Raw genomic sequence first — 19,366 nt, 5'->3', positions numbered from 1 at the left:
TCTTTGGATTTTACTGTCTTATATTTTAGGCTTAATGGTAGAGATGTCTCTAACCTTTGCTCAAACAAGGAAGATATATAGGTAGTACAGAATTTAAATCTAATCGTTAAGCTTCCAAAATGCCTAACTGAATTTCATTTCAGAGCTCAAAGGATAAAGACAAAGCTGAAAGGAAGAGAAAAGCTGAAATAGCTAGGCTTCGGAGAGAAAAGATCATGGCTCAAATGTCTGAAATGCAAAGACACTTCATAGATGAAAACAAAGAACTCTTTCAGCAAACATTAGAACTAGATGCTTCTACATCCACTGTTCTTAATAACAGGTAAAGAAATATTCCTAGCTTTTTTAAGGGGTGGGTTGATGAGCAGCTCATCTAAAAGATATATTGTAGAGTTGAACTGCACTCCTGGCCATACACACGGAACTCGTGTGTATCAAAGGCAAGGCCTGAACTCAGGAGTTTTTTGACTTCACCTCTGGCTCTCTCTCGACTATGCTATGCCCTCTCATTTCTAGACTAAGGTAATTCAGATATTTCACCTTAAAGTTTTAATTGGGCACTTAAAAAAATTTGATTTGATTAGTTTTTAAAAACAGATTTTTGTATAAATTCTTTCCTCCTACCTGTTGCTCTCAATCCAAAATATTTAATATCTTGGGCTAATTATCCTTAGTTCAGATTTTATGAAATGCCCTGTCCATACTCCTATCTAGGAATTTATTGTAAATGAAGAGTATTTTAGAAGGAATTTCCTGAGACTTAATTGTATTCCATTCCCTAATCTCAGTTTTTTTTTTAAATTTTAACCTCAGTTTTTATACAGAAAAAGATTCCTACTTTTATCCAAAGTCCCTGTAGGACTTTCATAAAGTTTTGCTGCTGGGGCATGGTATGGGAGCAAAGTTTTAAGATATATATGTTCTTAAGCCAAATTATAGATAATGTAAAGTATAGATGGAATAGATTGTTGAATAGCTCAGAGTGCCCCGTAGTTAAAATAATATTATGTTTCCCATTTTTTTAGCCAAAACAGAAATTTGCAGAATTTGAGGGTTTAAAGTATAGATTCCCAAAGTGGGTGATACTGCCCCATGGGGGTACTAGAACAATCCAGGGGGGCAATAGTAACCTCAGGTGCAATTGGGGGGCATTGAATAAAAATAAGGGGACAGTGGAAGCATAAGGAAAGAAGAGAAGAAAATTTTAAAAACCTTACACATGTTTCATCTGTTATGTAACCGATTTGAAGTAATAGTGATTATATTATTTTCCAAATAAACACACAATGCAAGTTATAACCATTAGTAATCAAGTCCATCAACTGGTCTTAACAAGCAAGTGTTGGCCAGTGAGCGTATCGAGAATTGTGAGGAAGTCCAGCATGCATCAGCAGGAATGTGTGCATGTTATGACTTGTTTACAATATGATACTATATAGTTACGTGACATGATACTGCATCACCAAAATTTCAGTGCAGGAAAAAAAACCCCAAAAGTTACAATAAATTATTAAATTTAATAGGTGTCATCTTAAAAAAAGTTTACACTTTTTTGAAATGATGCAAATTTTAAAAAAACATTAAAGAGTTAAAGAAAGTAGATTTCCAGGGGGTGCTGAGTAATTTTTTTTTGAAAGGGGGCAGTAGATCAAATAAGTTTGGGAACCTCTGGTTTAAAGGAACAATGGGTCTTTAATTTTCTGACAGCCAGAAGCAGTCTTACAGAAGGAACATGGCAGTCTAGAAGGACTAAAGGACAGGAAAGAAATATGCGGGATGTAGACGGGAAATGGATTCAAGCAATTATTTAGGGTAAATAATAGTTGATAAAATTCTCATGAAGAAGACCCAGGTTTCATATTAATTTTTCAATCTTGTAAGATTTAAGCATACTTCGAACCTGAAGTTTTACATACATTGATTCATGTTGATACGTTGATTCATGTTGATAGAGTTTTTGAATGTTTTTCTCTTGCTTAATTGAGTAAATCTTTGAAATTTTGATTCATTAGCAATTAGTTTGTGAATAGATATTTAGATATGGTGTGAGTTGAAGAACATTTACTTAAATTCCAAGTAACATAACTATAGTTCTATTGAGTAATATACTGTAATTACCAGAATGTCTTAGCATCATTGATTACAATGTAATTAGCCATGTATTCACAACTTTCTTTTTATTTTAGTCCTATGATTTCAGATACCCTCCTCATAGCCTTGGGCCCAGAACAAACTCAAGTAACTGAACAGAGACAAATTGTTACTTGTATTTTGTGTCAAGAGGAACAGGAAGTTAAAGTTGACAACAAGGCTATGGTACTAGCAGCATTTGTTCAACGGTCAACTGTATTGTCAAAAAACAGAAATAAATTTATTCAGGATCCAGGTATGTCACTTCTGTCATAGCCATAATCCTATTCCAATTCAGTACTTGATATGGTTTACCTTGTTGCTTATTAACCTTTTTCATTTTATAATATTTAGAAATTTCTGATTTTTCTATTATTTTTATTTGTATATTTTGTTTTTATATTGCCTATATTTCCCCAGTATCCTTCCTCCTATCCCCTCCCAGAAAGCCAACAAATAATTGCTGGGTTTTTTTTCTAAGAAGAAAAGGAGAGGGGGAAAATCAGCAAAATCAATCAATGAATTAGGGGAATTTGATGTTATTTATATTTAATGTTCTGCCCTCTGCAAAGGAGCCTTGGGAAGGACATGGACATAGGCATTTCTTTCAACGTGCCATGCTTTTGAATTTGCTAACAAGTTTGATAAATAACAATTTACTTAAATACTAAGTACTAATTTTATTGATAATTCAGGGATACTTTATTAGTTTTATCAGTCCTATAAAAATTTTTCAAAGTCCTGCTTTGTAAATAGTTTGGAAAAATAATTGATATCTTAATACTTATTAATAAGCCAGTATTTATTAATTTTCACAGCTTGAAGCTATATACTTCATTACTTCCAAAAGTATGTGATTTTGTTGGTATAAATATTCCCTCCAAGCCTTTCAGAGGTTTCATGAGTTACTATGGTCAAAGTAAGCTTCTCAGCTGGTGACCAAGTTTCTCGTGATGAAACTCTGTGAACTAAGCTAGGCCAGTTTTTAGGGATACTCTGTTCCTGAGGCCATACTCTGGTTCTTGACAGTCTCAAAGGACCTGCCTGCCAGAGCTTGCACTCCTTTTTCCTTTTATTTTTGAACACAAAAGTTTTTTATTCTTTTGTTTTCAGTTCCAGTTCTCTCCCTTCCCCTTCCTCTCCCTTACCAAAGAAGAAGGCAAGAAAAGCAAAACTTATTACAAATATGTATAGTCAAATAGATTTCTGTATTGACTCTGAGTCTTTCAGTTCTGTATCTGGAGGGTGGAATTTCATCATGACTCCTATGGAATTGTGATAGTTCATTATGTTGATCAGAGTTGTTAAGTCTTTCAAAGTTGATTATCTTTACATCATTCTATCGCTGTGTAGATTGTTCTCCTGGTTCTGCTTACTTCACTTTGCATTAGTTTATACAGGTCTTTCTAGGTTTTTCTGAAACTCTCCTCTTCATCATTTCTTACAGAATAATAGTATGTCATCACAATCATGTACCACAACTTGTTCAGCCATTCCTCAATTGATGAGCATCCCCTCAGTTTCCGATTCTTTGCCACCACAAAAAGAGCTGCTATAAGTATTTTTGTACATATGGATCTGTTTTTTCTTTCTTTGATCTCCACAGGGTATAGCCCTAGCATCAGTACTGCTGATTCTTAGGGTATATACACAGTTTAATAGCCTTTTGGGCATATACTGCTTTCTCGAATGGTTAGACTATTTCATAGCTCCATCAACAGTTGCACTCCTTTTCTACTCACCAATTCCCTACTGTCTACGAGTATGCCTAGCTATCCTGTATCTTTAAAAAAATTTTTTAAACTTCACTTGACTCTATGATCCTCTCAAACTATCTCTCCTCCAGGTCCTAGAAAAAGCAGTATATTCTTGTTGCCCCTTCACAGACACTACAGATTAGCAGTACCTGCCTACTGCCTGCCTGTTCTTCACACTTGATAACTTCATCTTCCTTCTCTGTATTTGTGCATTGGCTTTTCTCTGTGTCTAAAATGCACTCCCTCCTAACCCCTGCCACTTAGAATTCCAGGCCCTGCAGGAGACTTTCCATCTACTCTGTGTGTATCTTCTGTGTCCTAACTTTTGTATGTATTATCTCCTCTATTAGAATGTAAGTTTCTTGAGAGCAGAAACTTTTTGCTTTTTCTTTATATCTTCTGCATATAGTACATGCCGGGCATTAATTGATTGATTTTCTCAAAAGTTACCAGTGGCATTTTGTCCGTCCTCTTCCTATTTAGCATGTGGCTTTGGTGAACACCCCATTCTTCCTGAACATTTATGACTTGGTGGGCATTTTTATGATACTGCCCTCCTTTGGTTTTCTTCCTGCCTATCTGACTACTCCTTTGATGGATCACTATTCATATTCTACCCCCTAAGAGTATACCCCTAAGGCTCTGACCTCTTCCCTGTTATCTTCTGCTCCTACACTCTTATTTGGTTTCTACACTCTCATAAGCTCTCCTGGTTTTAATGATCTCTATGCAGTTGACTCCCAGATCCATTTATCAAGCCCTAGCCCTTCTTGCATCAACTACTGCCTCTTAGACATTTTGAAGGGATATACTGTCGGCATCTCAAACTCATTATGTCCAATACAAAAGTCATTGTCTTTCACCTCCAGCCCTCTTCCAAACATTCCTATTTCTATCAAAAGTAAACTGTCCTTCCAGTCAGCCATGTTTATAACCTTGGAATCATCCTTGACTCTTCTCTCCCTTCATCCCACATATCTAATCAGTTTCCAGGTCCTGTTTCTTCCTCCCCAACACCTGCCAGTTCTGTTCTCCTTGTTCTACTCAACAGCCATCACTCTGTTCCAGGTCCTCTCCAGTCCAGCCAAACTGGCCTTGCTGTTCCTTACATTTGATATTCAGTCTTCTGTCTCTTTACCTTTGTATAGGCTGTTCTCATTTCTTAAATGCACATTCTTGCCCTATGAGTCTTTCCCTTCTTGCCCTGTAAGTCTGTCCCTTACAGTCCCTACTTTCCTTCAAAGCTCAGCTCAGGTACCACCTCTGCATGAGGCCATGCCTGATTCTCCTTCCCCTCCAAATGTCAGTGCCTCTTGCTCAAAATTACCCTGCATTGCAGTATGTGTGTTTTGTATTTGTTTATTTATGTGCATGTTGTTAATCTCCCCCTGCCCCCTGCCTTAAAATGTAAGCCCAGCTTTTTGAGGCAGGAGATCATTACTTTTTTGTCTATCACTAGCAAAGGACTTGACACATAGTAGGTGTTTAATAAATGCTTGTTGATTGATTTAGCCTTTGAGAACCTAGGGTCATCTTAAGCCATGATGAAAAATTGAAATAGAACTTTTGGGAGAACATTTTTTCCTCTGAAGAATAAATGCTTTTTTTTCTTTTTGTATAGAAAAATATGATCCATTATTCATGCATCCTGACTTGTCCTGTGGAACACACACTGGTAGCTGCGGACACATAATGCATGCCCATTGTTGGCAAAGGTAATTGCTAATCAGTAAATTTGTAAATGTTAAGATTATTTCAGTTCTCAAAATTGAACTTTTGGGGCAGCTAGGTGGCGCAGTGGATAGAGCACTGGCCCTGAAGTCAGGAGGACCTGAGTTCAAATCCAGCCTCAGACCAAACATTTGACACTCACTAGCTGTGTGACCCTGGGCAAGTCACTTAACCCCAATTGACTTTTTTTAAAAATCTGAACTTTTAAGCAGTTAAAGGAAGTACAATACCAGAAAAAAGAACCCCAAAATTGCAAGACAAATACCTTATCACTATTAAACAAATTATAAAGTTGATGTACCCAATTTATTGATGATAAAAGTGATGATTTACAAATATTCATGAGATTGTGGAGATACATACATATAAATAATGTTGCATTGCAAGTAAATATAACCCTTTTTTCCCTTCTGAGGAAGATACTGCACAGTGACAAATATTAATTACTATAATTGAGAAAGGAAGCTCTTAAAAGCAGATTCAGCTCCAAGAAGGGTGAGAGTTGGCCTCATGGTTAGGGAATGGTATCTTTTCTGTCTTTAGATCCAAATTAGATAGTGTTGGTTCCTAGGGAAGTAGTACTGGCTACTTATTTCACTGCTGCTAAAGAAGACCCGCAGATTGGACTCTATCCTAGTGCTGTTGTTGCCTCGGCTATGCCATTTTGTATAGAGTAGGGCCTAAGCCAGCCATAGGGTTCTTTTGAATTTCCCCAAGCCAACTGGAGTTCTTGAGAAATAAGGCAAGAATATCATAGCCATGGATCATCTTTACTACTTGTGCCACTACCTATTTATACCCTTCCCTCCAAGGACATATAATATGGAATTATTTGACTATTGTGAGCATAAAAATATTTTATTACAAATTGCTTTTATATAAAAATGGGGAAATGATTAAATCTAGGGTAGATAACAGTGCCCATGGTTAATAGAAATCTTTTGGGATGATATGAAGAAAATTTCATGCAAATAAATAAAAGTTCACCTCTACTAAAACATAAAACTCACCATTCATACTCCAAGCACTAATATACCCATGGTGATTAAAAACTTGCTAAATTATTGCATAAGAAACCAAGATACCTCTTTGCAAAAAAATACATTATTTGTTTATTTTGATAAATATATTAAAAATTTCACAGGATTCTACCAAATATAGAGTTTCTTGGTAATATAATGCAATTTCCTACTGCCAAATCTTTGTTGAGCAATGGAATAAAACCTATGGTTCTCAAAGCTTCGTCTCTGTTCTGAATTGTTGCTTATAGCTCATAGAAGAGAAGAGCTCGGATCAACCTTATCTAGCATATCACCTTTTCTTTTACGAATGAGAATAAGGGCCAATGACTTGCCCAAGGTTACATGGCTAGTTGGTGCCAAAGCTGGATCTTTTGTGAAAACTATATACTTAAAGAATGATATTAAAAAGTATGACTTTCGTTGAAAGACCTAACAGTTTTGTTAATACTTAAAACTCCTACTCTAAAGGTATTTTGATGCTGTACAAGCAAAGGAACAAAGAAGACAACAGAGATTACGTGTGCACACAAGCTATGATGTAGAAAATGGAGAATTCCTTTGTCCCCTTTGTGAATGTTTAAGCAATACTGTTATTCCTCTGCTTCAGCCACCAAGAAGTATATTTAACAGGTACTCTAGTTTATAATACCTCTTTTTGCTCTTTAGCTCTCATACTGTATCAGACTCAACTTTCTTCTTTCCTCTGCTTCCTAACAACTCCTTAGAGTTTAAGGACCTATTAGTTTTGATATGTGTTTTTGCTCCTCTTTCTTCCCATTACCAGTTTGTTGGTTAGATCAGCTTCTTATAAGAAGCTGTTCAGCCCCCTATTATGCAAGGTTTGTGATATGCTATGACAAGACTATAAATGGACTGGAAAATCTAGAATGTAGTACTATTCTCAGAACATCATATATATTCAGGTAATAACATAGCATTTTAAACAGTTCTTAAGAATAATCTGTACTTCATGTGTTGCTGTTTTGATTCTTTAAAAGAATTTATGGGGCAGCTAGGTGGCGCAGTGGATAGGGCACTGGCCCTAAAGTCAGGAGGACCTGAGTTCAAATCCAGCCTCATACCAAACACCTGACGCTTACTAGCTGTGTGACCCTGGGCAAGTCACTTAACCCCAATTGCCTAAAAATTAAAAAAATAAAATAAAATAAAAGAATTCAAAATCAAATCCACTGTTCATATAAGTATAGTATTGAGGTTATTTAGGAGTTGAATAAGAAAAGGAATGAGGCTTTTTAGCCTTAAGTTTAATTTCAAGATGTGACTTTTTAAATATTGAAAGATAGTGTGATATTAAGATGAGTCTGGTTTTTGGATAAAGTATATCAAAAACAAAGATTAAAAGTTTCAGAAAACTACGTTAGAAACTTGTTATTCTGTAGTAGAACCCATAACACTTAAACTGTGTTATCTAAGTTAGACTCTTATATGGTTGAAAATTTGATTCTTTTTCTCTCATTACAGATTTTAATTTGAAGGAAAGGGATAATATATGGTCTGTCATTGATAACTGTATAATGAAAAGTGAGCTATTGTGAGAAGACAATGATAAATTGTTTCTTATAGTACCAGGACTTAATTTACTATACCTTATTGTTAATAAACAGCTCTCTAGGAAATGTATTTTACTTTAATCTGTAAAAAATTATTTTGAGTTATAATTCAGATATGGGGATCTTGGGTTTGTGTGTGTGTGTGTGTGTGTGTGTGTGTAATAAATATAGCTTAGAGTAGTTGATGCTTTAAAGTTTAAAATTTCACTTTCAAAAAAACATTAAGACAAACATGCTGAGTTATTTTATACTAGACTGATAAATAGTAGTTTTTGTTTTGAAAGCATTTGTATATGATTTTTTTACTTATTAACTCAAATGTGATTTTTCTCCTTGTAATTAGTTGAAAGAATTGAAGTGTATATGTGATTATTTGAAGAACTGCTATGTTTGATAGCTTACTCTTGCCTGTTTTTTAATACTGCTTATTGTTTCTGACAGGCTAGATTTTTCTGACCAACCAAGTCTTGTTCAGTGGATTAGAACAATATCTCAGCAGATAAAAGCATTGCAGTTTCTTCGGAAGGAAGAAAGTACATTTAGTAAGTTCTGATTTAGTTTTCTCCTCAAGGGTACTTCTACAGGGGCTGGCTGAGTTATTGTTTTAATTATAAAATCTTGCATGTCACTATTTGACTTAGAACTGTCAGCTTTGTTATCTAGTTCCTTATTCATTTGAAACATGTGAAGTTTACAGCAAAATTGTTAAGCCTCTCTTTTTCAGAGCAACTAGGAGTAAATGATAAAATTCAATTTTTTGTGTTCTAGCAATAATACATATTATAGAGGAGCCATCATGATGTAGTGTATAAAACACTAGACTTGGAGTTAGGAAGGCCTGGATTCACATCATGCTAGACACTTCCTATCTGTGTGATAATGGAAAGTCCCTCCTTCTTAATCTCATTTGTATAATAGAAATGATACTTATTGTACCTACTCACAGGATTGTTTTGAAATGACATAATGTTGTAAAGCACTGCAAATTTTTAAAGTTCTATATAAAATCAGTTATTATTAACAGACTAGCTGGTTACATTATTACTGGCACTGTTTCATCATCAAGAAATATGGTCAAATTTGTATCAGTGTTTAAGGAAGCAAAACAGCTTAGCGTGGCCTCTCTTAACTTTCCCTCCTTGCCTTCTAATGTCTTTCCACACCTGCCATTGGAAAGTCAAGGTTATCTCAAAAAAGATGATTATGATCAAGATAATGATGACAGTGATGACAACCACCTCCTGAGACAACCATTCCATTTTTTAACAGGTCTAATTGTTAGGTGGCTTTCTTTATGTCCTGCTTTATGTCCTCCTTGTACCTTAGGATCTTAGAATCATAGAGTTAGAGTTAGAAGAGGCTTTAGAAGAGGTTATCTAATCCAGTGCCCTATTTTACATCTCAGGAAACTGGGAAGAGAGGTGCAGTAACTTTCCCAAGGTCACAAAGATAGTAAGTGAAATAGCCAGAATTCAGACCTAAATCCTCTGACTGCAAATCTAGCATTCTTTTTACTGCACCTTCTGCCATTGAACCTAGTTCTGCCCTCTCAGCCCAAAACAGTCTTTGCAGGTGGAAGCTCTTCTAGTAGTTGAAGACAGTGACTTTCCCTTTCAGTTGTTCTCTTCTCCAGGGTATACATCACTACTTACTTTAGCCTGTCCTTGGGTGGTACTAATTCAGGTCCTCATCATCATCATCCTGATTATCTTCCTATAGACATCTACCACCTAATCACTTTCCCTCCTGAAATGTGACAATTGGAACTGGACTCAGTGCTCAAAATGTCATCTAGCCAGGAGTATAATGGGATTATTGTCTATTGGATCATGTTATGGATGCACACACACACACACACACACACACACACACACACACACACACACACACACACATTAATGCAGCCCAAGAAGAATATATGAATACATTAGTTTAACTGACACATCATATTATGAGCTCACTGATCTTGTACTCCTCTAAAGTGTCTTTTATATCTTCTCTATCCAGTAGTTGTATAGTTGATTTTTTGTAACATTTCAATTTATCCCTTAAATGTATCCGTCCCTTAAATTAAACTTCATTTTATTCCATTTAAGCCATTATTCCAGCCTGTTGGGATCCTTTTGGGATCCAAGTTATGCCATCCAACATCATATTGTCTATTCCTCACAGCTTTGAGAGTCTTTGGGGCCAGTCATTCAGTAAGTTGTGACTATATTAGCTGGCATTTCATATTTATTCCAAAGAGGGGTTAAGAAGCAAGGGAAGCCCCGTGTTTGATGCCACAATTATAAGAGATTAAATTACATAGAACTTCCAGAATTGTATCTGTAACTTCTTTGAACTATCATTCCTTTTAACAGCCAGAAAAAAATATTTTTAGTGGTTTGAGTAGTGTGTGTTTGTACACATATGTAATATATGGCTTTTCTTGCAGGTACTCTATCTTCAGATAATTCAGAAAGTATGATTGAACTACAGCTTCCTGAAGGATTTAGGCCTGATTTTCGACCGAAGTAAGTTCTGTCTTCTTAAGTAAGCATTATAAATATACAGTTCCTTTTTTTCTGTACCTTACTATTTTTATTGATATCTTTTACTTTTATATGACTTTTGTTTTCAAATATGTCCTTTCCCTCTCCCCTACTTATAGAGCCATCTCTTGTAACAAAGAATAAAAAGGAAAGAAAAAGAAAAAAGTTCCACAAAATCAGTGAATCTATCAGCCGAATCTGAGAGTATAGGCTGTGTTTCAAACCATAGGCCTCCCACCTTTTCATTGAAGGAAAGGAGATGTATTTTCTCATCTCTTCTTCAGAGCCAATCTTGGTCACTATCATTATTAGATAGTATTCAGTTGCTTCTTTGTTTATTCCGTTTATGTTATTGTTATTGTATATATTGTTTTCCAAGTACTGCTTATTTCATTTTGGGTCATTTCATATGAGTCTTTTCATGTTTCTCTATATTTTTATATTAGTAGTTTGTTCCTACACAATAATATTCCATCCCCTTTGGGCATTATATTAGTTTAGATATTACCTAGTAGATGGACATGTACTTTTTCATACTGTCTACTTTTATTAAGGGCTACTTGGTAAATCAAAAAGTTCTTCAATATACTCCTATGTTTTCAAAGTTAAACATTGTATGTGATTCTGGTTCATGTGGTTTTTTTTCCTCTCACAACGAAGATGTATATAGCTGATTCACATTTACACCTGTGAAGTACATTGTGGAAAACTTAGTATCTTAAAAAATATAAAAACTTACCTATTGAACACATAGCAAATAGAGGGAAAAGTATCCAAGAAAACTTGCTTTCAAATTAATGTGATTGTACAGTGTTTTGGAACTAATGCCGTACTTATTCATCTCAGGAACCCATATTCTGAAAGTATTAAAGAAATGCTGACAACATTTGGAACAGCCACTTACAAAGTAGGACTAAAGGTTCACCCCAATGAAGAGGATCCCCGTGTCCCCGTAATGTGTTGGGGTAGCTGTGCATATACTATTCAAACCATAGGTAAGTAGTTGACCTATATAAGGTCCACTGTAAGCCAGAATTTATTAGTAATGTAAATGAAAGATAGAGAATTACCTCAGCAGTAATATCCAGATTGACAGATTGTACGTTATGAATGAATATTTTAAAAATCTCACCTTGGGGACTATGACTTCTTATGGTTCAGAAGTAACACCATTTCAGTTTTAGCTCTCCAATATTAAGATATTATAGTGAAGTGAATTAAAAATTCTAGCACCTAAATTTGACCATTATATTGCTTTCTGTAGAAAGAATATTAAATGATGAAGAGAAACCATTATTTGGTCATTTGCCTTGCCGACAGGTAAGATCTCACCTTGCCCTTGATTCTATGAAAGTTGTGGATGAGGTAAGTTTCAGCTACTGTTTAGTGTTTTTTTTTTAAACAATGAAATACTCACTTATATCTGGATTTACTCCCTTCATGTTAAAATCTGTTCTCTTATGGTACTTAAAATTATTTGATTTACTTTTCATGAAGACTTAATAGGCTACATCAGTCAGCATTTGTTGGGTTTCTAGTATGAACACAGAAAAAAGAAAAGAAAAGAAAAAGAAACAAAACAAAAAACAGAGAACAAAACAGTCTAGATCAGAAGTGTCAAACACATTGCTGGGGCCTATGTGGCCCAAACCAGATTAAAATGCAATTGGGAAATATTTAACAAAATAAGTAAAAAATATAGTAAATCAAAAATAATATTACATTTTAAAACTAAGTCAGTATGCAGCCTGCAGGGATCCTTCTGTACCAATTAGTGGCCCTTTTTCTCCTTGAGTTTGACACCTGCTGTAGAGAGTCTTCAAGGATAATAAACCCTGAGGACAGGAGTGGCAAGGGTGCCCATAAGGAGAAGTGAAGCCTTCTTGGATGAAACATTTCTTTTCGTGTGCGTCAGTTCTGGATGCTACTGAGTTCTTATTTTGGCCATAAGTAAATGAGTTCCCCTGAGCTCTCGTTCTTATGTTAATAAATCACTGAAATTGAAAATAGACATCACTTACTGGCAGCATACTGGCCAAGAGACTGATATTCCCTGTTGTCACTGTTACCCTTTGGGGACTTGAAAGAATGATTGGGGCATCAAAAATATCATTCCTATCTTGTTGTATTCCTGTACCTCTTAAACTCCTTTATAATAAGTTGGTGGAATAGCAACCTACACCTAAATAAATTGTCTTGAGTACAATAAGGGCTTTTACTTCTGGAAATGAGAAGTGGCAACAATGAGCAATCAGAGATGGATTGGATGGAAAGAAAATCTGGTTTATTCAGTCAGCTTTAGGTGAAGTGTTTGGCAGATGTTTTTCAATCTTTTAAACTTTAGGGGGTTCTTCCTAAGTGTAGTCTGTTGTTACACAGTTGTTCAGTCTTTTCAGTCATGTTCAACTCTTCATGATCCCATTTGGGGTTTTCTTAGCAATGTCAGACACTGGAGTGGTTTGCCATTTCCTTCTCCAGCTCATTTTACAGATGAGGAAACAGAGGCAAACAAAGTTAAGTGACTTGCCCAGGGTCACACAGCTAACAAGTGTCTGAGGTCAGATTTGAACTCAGGAAAATGAGTCTTCCTGACTCTAAGCCCAGTACTGTCTATCCACTGTGCCACCTAGCTGCCCTGAAACCCAGTACTTTTCTATAACTTCCCTAGAAGTCTGTATTTTCTCTGAGTTAAGTTTACCTCCCCTTACCTTATTACTATCCACTGGTGTGTGTGTGTGTGTGTGTGTGTGTGTGTGTGTGTGTGTGTATGTATGCATATATAATATGTGTTTATGTATTTGTGTACATGTGTGTATAAACATGCCCCATTTTTCTTCTTTTCCTGTGAGAGACACAGTTCTGTTCATCCAAGTCACAATCAAGACATTATCTATCTGCTAAACAATTTATATGATATTTGTGGCATGAATGTAACTTTACATGAGTTATTACCTTCTTGGGGCAAATCAAAAGGCCAGGAAGTAATATGAATTTACTGTAGTGGTTTCCCAAATAGAGTAGAATTCTCTGTTCTACATTTTAAATAGTTGTCTCTGAAGAAATGGAAATAATTCATCTGTGGCAGTTTTTCTTTTTTTTTTTTTAAGATTTTTCTTTTTCTAAATTTTATTAATTTATTTTTAGTTTTCTACATTCACTTCCATAAGCTTTTCAGTTTTAAATTTTCTTCTGCTTCCTTCCCCAAGACAGCATGCAATTAGACATAGGCTCTACATATACATTCCTATTAAACGTATTTTCACATTAGTCATGTTGTAAAGAAAACTTAGAACCAATAGGAGGGACCACAAGAAAGAAGAAAAAAAACAAAACAGAAGGGAAAAAAAGAGCAAACAGTATGCTTCAATCTGCATTCAAACTCCATAGTTCTTTCTCTGGATGTAGATAGCATTTTCCATCATGAGACTTTTGGAGATGTCTTAGATCCTTACATTGCTAAGAAGAGCTAGGTCTATCAAAGTTAGTCGTCGCACAACGTGGTTGTTATTGTGTACAATGTTCTCCTGGTTCTGCTCACTTCACTCAGTCCATACAAGTCTTTCCAGGTTTTTCTGAAGTCTGCCTGCTCATCATTTCTTATAGCACAATAGTATTCCATTACATCCATATACTACAACTTGTTCAGTCATTCCCCAATTGATGAGTATCTCCTCAATTTCCAATTTGTTGCCACCACACAAAGAGCTGCTATAAATATTTTTGTACACGTCGGTCCTTTTCCCATTTTTATGATCTCTTTGGAATACAGTATAGCACTTTTTCTTAATAGTTATATTTCAGTTTTCACATTTCAGGACGACTGTCTCAAGTCATTAACAAGATTTGCAGCTGCACATTGGACAGCAGCATCATTTTCGGTGGTGCAGGAACATTTTTGTATACTTTTTGCATGTAAGTTTTAATATATTGAAATGCTTTTGTTAATTAATATAAAAATAATATAATAAACATGTATTTTACTTACTAAAATAATTTTTCATATTTAGCACACTTTTTAAGTAGAGCAAACCCTGAAATAATATTGGAGCATATACATCCCTTTCAGAATGAACTAAATTCTGTTTACAAGTTAATTAAAGATTTATTTGTATCTTATGGAAAACTATATTTAGATATATTTTATTAAGCTTTCAAATGAGAACCTGGTGTTGCTATATGTAATCTATATTAATTAATTTATATAATGTTTACTAACTTATTTTTGTTTTTACTATTCAGCACTAGTGCCTAATGAGAAATATGGAAATCTGCCATGCATATTAGATATTGACATGTTTCATTTATTGGTGAGTGTGTTCATGATACTCCTTTCTATAAAGCTGGGTTACCTACATAATTAGTTTGGTCAGGAGCAGATATAGTGGTGGGTAGGGAAGGATTATCACTTGTAATTGTTACTGTTTTAGATTTTATTTTAGAGTTGGATTGTTAAAATGAAGTATCTTTTGGAAATGCTGAAAAAAAGAGAAAGTACTGAGAAAGAGAACTGTTTTAGTTAAAAGAGTTCTAGCTGTTGGCATCAGGAGACTTGAGTTCTAGTTCTGAGTCAACCTCTAGGACTAAAATATACCCTGTGACTTGAGCAAGTGACTTAACTTTTCTGTGCTTCAGGCACCTATCTGGTACATAAGCTTACATCCACTCTGCCTAATTCACAGTATAGTTGTGAGAATATGTGAGATAATATGTACAGTTTTTATTGTGTCAGGAAAGCTGTAGGACAAATTAAATGATTTAGGACGGAATGTTCACCTCAAATCCTTTGGTTTTTAGGTAATTATTGTTGGCCAGGGATGAGTGAGAATTCTCTCTAATAAGGAAGATCACTTGATCAGATGATGATTATTAGATTATAGAATTAAGAAATGTAGAAAATACTCTGGTTAAATAAAGTGAAGGAAAATTTAAAATTAAACCCAAGAGGTACATGGTAGAGTCCCTATTTCATAGACAGTCCTTTTTTTGCCCTTTTTAGCTACGAAAATGTTCGTGGCTGTTGATGATTGTCATACTCATAATTTAAAAAAATAAAGGAAGAAAATGAGATGAACACATTTTGATACTCAAAATATTATGTCTCTTTCTCAGGTGAGCTTGGTACTCTCGTTCCCTGCTTTGCAGTGTCAGGACTTTTCAGGATTTAGCCTCACCACTGGAGATCTTCACATTTTCCATCTTGTCACCATGGCACACATTGTGCAAATCTTACTTACCTCATGTACAGGTAATGACTTCAGCTTACATCCTTTTGATAATCTCTTTGAGAAAACACTGAGTTATCTCATGGTTTTTTTTTAAATCACTTAAAAGAAGAATAATATGTAAATTATGATTGGATAACTCTTTTCATTACAACCTCAAAGTGTTTTGAAATTGGAGCAATTCATTTTTCCAGTTCATAAAGTAAAATTCTATAGAGAGATATTTTATTTTTATTTATTGCCTTAAAAAGAAATTATTACTTGTTATGATGCCATATACATTTAAATTAATATAAATGTAAATAAGTTACTAAGCAAATCTAGTTGGTTGCATTGATTTTTGGTTTTTAGTTTTTAAAAACAAAAAAAATTCTCTTGAAGCACATTTAGTTGTCAGTATCTTAAATACTTGTTGATTGTACAGAAAGGGATAGTGTATGTATGTAAGCCCCAAGAGTTTATAGTGTAATGGCTGTACTGCTAAGACATTGATGATTCATATAAGACCTGTTTTTTACAACAAATTTTAAAATAACATATTGAGCCAATTTTACCCAATGAAAGAGGCTATGAAGAATTTAGACTTGATGTACCCAAACATCTTTGACAGAAGATTAAATATTTGACAGAAGCCCAAAGAGGTCCTTCACTAATCATGTTAATATTTTGGTTTTTTGTTAAAGTTAATTTAATCCACTCTGATTAGCACTTATCTTATATATTGTTATTTCTGAATACATTCCATTAGTAATTTTTTAGTTCATTTATTCATATTCTTTGAGATACTTTTCTCCGTTACACTGTAAATTCTTTGTGAGAAAGCATATGATTAAATATAGGCAGTGTGGGGAAGCAGGCTCAGGTGGAACAAAGTGGACACAATGTAAGAATGGACTGCAGGACAGGTTCAGAGATAAGATAAAAGTTAAAAATGAACTGCAGTTTTCCAGTGGAGTCAAGGCAAATATTCAGGGTTTGTTTGTTTTTAAGGAGAGAGTTAAAGACCCCAACAGTTCTTTCTCTACCCTTATCTCCTAATAGCTTTGCTCCTCTCATCATAACTCCTTTCTTCTCTAATAGGTGCAGTTTTTAAAAGCTGATCTCAGAGAAACTGTTGAATTGTGATCAGTATTTCATTTCTTAACCATTTTCTTTATTAATACATTATTCTGCCCTAGCAGAAACCCTTTTTGGTCCCTAAGTGGCCTGGCTTATTGAGGTGAGGATGACCCTTTTTGTGTGTTTTCAGATTCTGCTCATCCTAAGTAACTGGGGGGAAGAAGGAGTGTGGAAGTAAAGCATACCATCTCAAGTGTTGTATTTGAGGTCATAAAGTGCTGAAAATTGTTTGGAAATTAACTGGTGGTGTTTCATTTTCAATATACCTTGCTAGCAAATATAGCATACTAATATTTCCTTGTCTTTTTAGAAGAGAATGGCATGGACCAAGAAAATCCTACTGGTGAAGAAGAGTTAGCAGTGCTTGCTTTGTACAAAACACTTTGTCACTGTGCAGGAAGGTAACATCTGTACTACACAGGAAGCATGTTGCTCTTCTACATGAGCTTTACCATGCAAATAAGGTTGTGGACATGCAATAAATGCTTGTAATGTAGCATTTTTTATTTTTACATTTGAATTCCTTGTGATACAGTTAGGTAGCACTTTTGACCCTTCCCATTATAAGTAGGTGGACCATCCACCTTGCATTGTCAGTGAGACCAAGGAGTAGAGTTGATCCTTTTTGCCTGTCGTTACATGAACAGTGAGTGGCAAAGTGAGTAGAACTCAGAATCAGAAGCACTTCCTGCTTACCTCAGATAACATCCAGTTACTTTCTTAACCACCCATGTCAGTGATTCCCTGACTGAGCAGTTCCTTAGGCTGCTTGCTACAGAAGATAGAAAGGTACCAAGGAATTCTTAAAACAAAATTATTTTTAATTCAATTAGACTTTTTCAAGTGATTGTTTTTGCCACCTAAATAGTTGCTCAGCGGTCCCAAAACTTTGTTATCAACAGTTAAGATCAGAAGGAATTCTTTTCATTATAAAGGATTTACTATGACTTTTAAAAAGTGACTTTCACTTTTGCATTTTAAATATTTACTTTACAATAGTACACAGTTACACAATTTGTGGACATCTACAAATATCTACGTAACTGTTGGTACTCTAATGTGAGATCTTTGACCAGGGACTGAATGGACTTATAACTAAATCAGGGGTTCTTAACCTGAGATATGTGGACTTGTTTTTGTTTTGTTTTGGTTTGGTTTTTTAATACATTATAACTATATGTCAACATAATTGGTTTCTTTGTGATCCAGTGGATTTCTTTTCTACATTTAAAAACCTTATTGTGAGAATGGTTCCATAGACTTCACCAGACTGCCAAAGGGGTTCATGTCACAGAAAAGGTTAAGAACCCCCTAAACTACATGACCTAAGTCACACCAGTATTTACATTACTGCTGTAAATGAAGGTAGAAGATAAAGGGAAGTTACAGTTAAATGGAAGGATTGCTCACAGGTTCTTTTTAAAGAGGAAAATAATGAGAGTTAATGGAATTTATTTTGTTGTGCATCCAAAGGCAATGAGAAAAGTTATTTTATGGGATTTGGTCAGCTTATGGCAGTGTCCGTTATGAGCATTCATAAACAGACCACCTTGAAGACAATTACCATTTACCTATCAACATCTGTTGAAGAAGATTAGGTGGTAAAGAAATTATAGAAAGAACACAAACCTAACAAATTAAATCAACACACACTTGGATGACTTTAATGCAAAGTTGGGCAAAGTAGGGGTTGCCAAAAAATTTACTGGAAAATGTGACTTAGTATTAATAAACAAAAAAAGCCAAAGATTTGTAGATTGCAGGGAAGACTTGCACTTATGTGAGCCTCTCACCTATACTTTGTGTACCAGAAAGATGTGTCAGTAAGAGAGTTAGGCACTGGATATAATGAGCATTAAAGAACATCACAAAAATTGAAACATGTTACATTCTAATAGGCAGGAAATAACCAATTACAAATATGAGAGTCTTTTCCAAATCAAATAACTGTCTTTGTATAGTCAGACTTGACTTTCCATTGACTTTTTAGAATGTGTCAAAGTGAGAATTAAGATACAATTAGGAGAAAGAATTAGAAACTAGGGGCAATGGATAGAGCATCAGCCCTGAAATCAGGAGGACCTGAGTTCAAATGTGGCCTCAGACCAAACACTTGACACTTACTAGCTGTGTGACCCTTAACCCCAAGTGCCTAAAAATAAAAAAAATAAAAAATAGAATTAGAAACTAGAAGAAAAATAAATATAGGCAGTGGGGGGAAGCAGGCTCAGGTGGAACAAAGTGGACACAATATAAACCATAAAGTTAAAGCAACTCCAA

General features: G+C 34.9%; 1 protein-coding gene across 2 annotated transcripts in view; it reads left to right on the top strand.

Annotated features, from left to right (window-relative positions):
* Positions 1–19,366, top strand: part of UBR2 (ubiquitin protein ligase E3 component n-recognin 2) — a 145,847-nt gene that overhangs the window by 114,818 nt on the left and 11,663 nt on the right. For both annotated transcript variants that reach the window (XM_020976796.2, XM_020976797.2), the window contains exons 29-40: positions 144–322; positions 2,187–2,386; positions 5,509–5,602; positions 7,109–7,270; positions 8,653–8,753; positions 10,649–10,727; positions 11,592–11,740; positions 12,010–12,065; positions 14,561–14,657; positions 14,985–15,052; positions 15,855–15,990; positions 17,397–17,487. In XM_020976796.2, coding sequence (XP_020832455.1) covers positions 144–322; positions 2,187–2,386; positions 5,509–5,602; positions 7,109–7,270; positions 8,653–8,753; positions 10,649–10,727; positions 11,592–11,740; positions 12,010–12,065; positions 14,561–14,657; positions 14,985–15,052; positions 15,855–15,990; positions 17,397–17,487 — 1,412 coding nt within the window. The remainder of the gene's footprint in view (positions 1–143; positions 323–2,186; positions 2,387–5,508; positions 5,603–7,108; positions 7,271–8,652; positions 8,754–10,648; positions 10,728–11,591; positions 11,741–12,009; positions 12,066–14,560; positions 14,658–14,984; positions 15,053–15,854; positions 15,991–17,396; positions 17,488–19,366) is intronic.

The sequence above is a fragment of the Phascolarctos cinereus genome, unplaced genomic scaffold, assembly GCF_003287225.1.
Source record: "Phascolarctos cinereus isolate Bilbo 61053 unplaced genomic scaffold, phaCin_HiC Scaffold_5;HRSCAF=322, whole genome shotgun sequence".
Taxonomy (NCBI): domain Eukaryota; kingdom Metazoa; phylum Chordata; class Mammalia; order Diprotodontia; family Phascolarctidae; genus Phascolarctos; species Phascolarctos cinereus.
The sequence above is the reverse complement of the archived record's forward strand: the minus strand, read 5'-3'. Positions and strand labels throughout refer to the sequence as shown.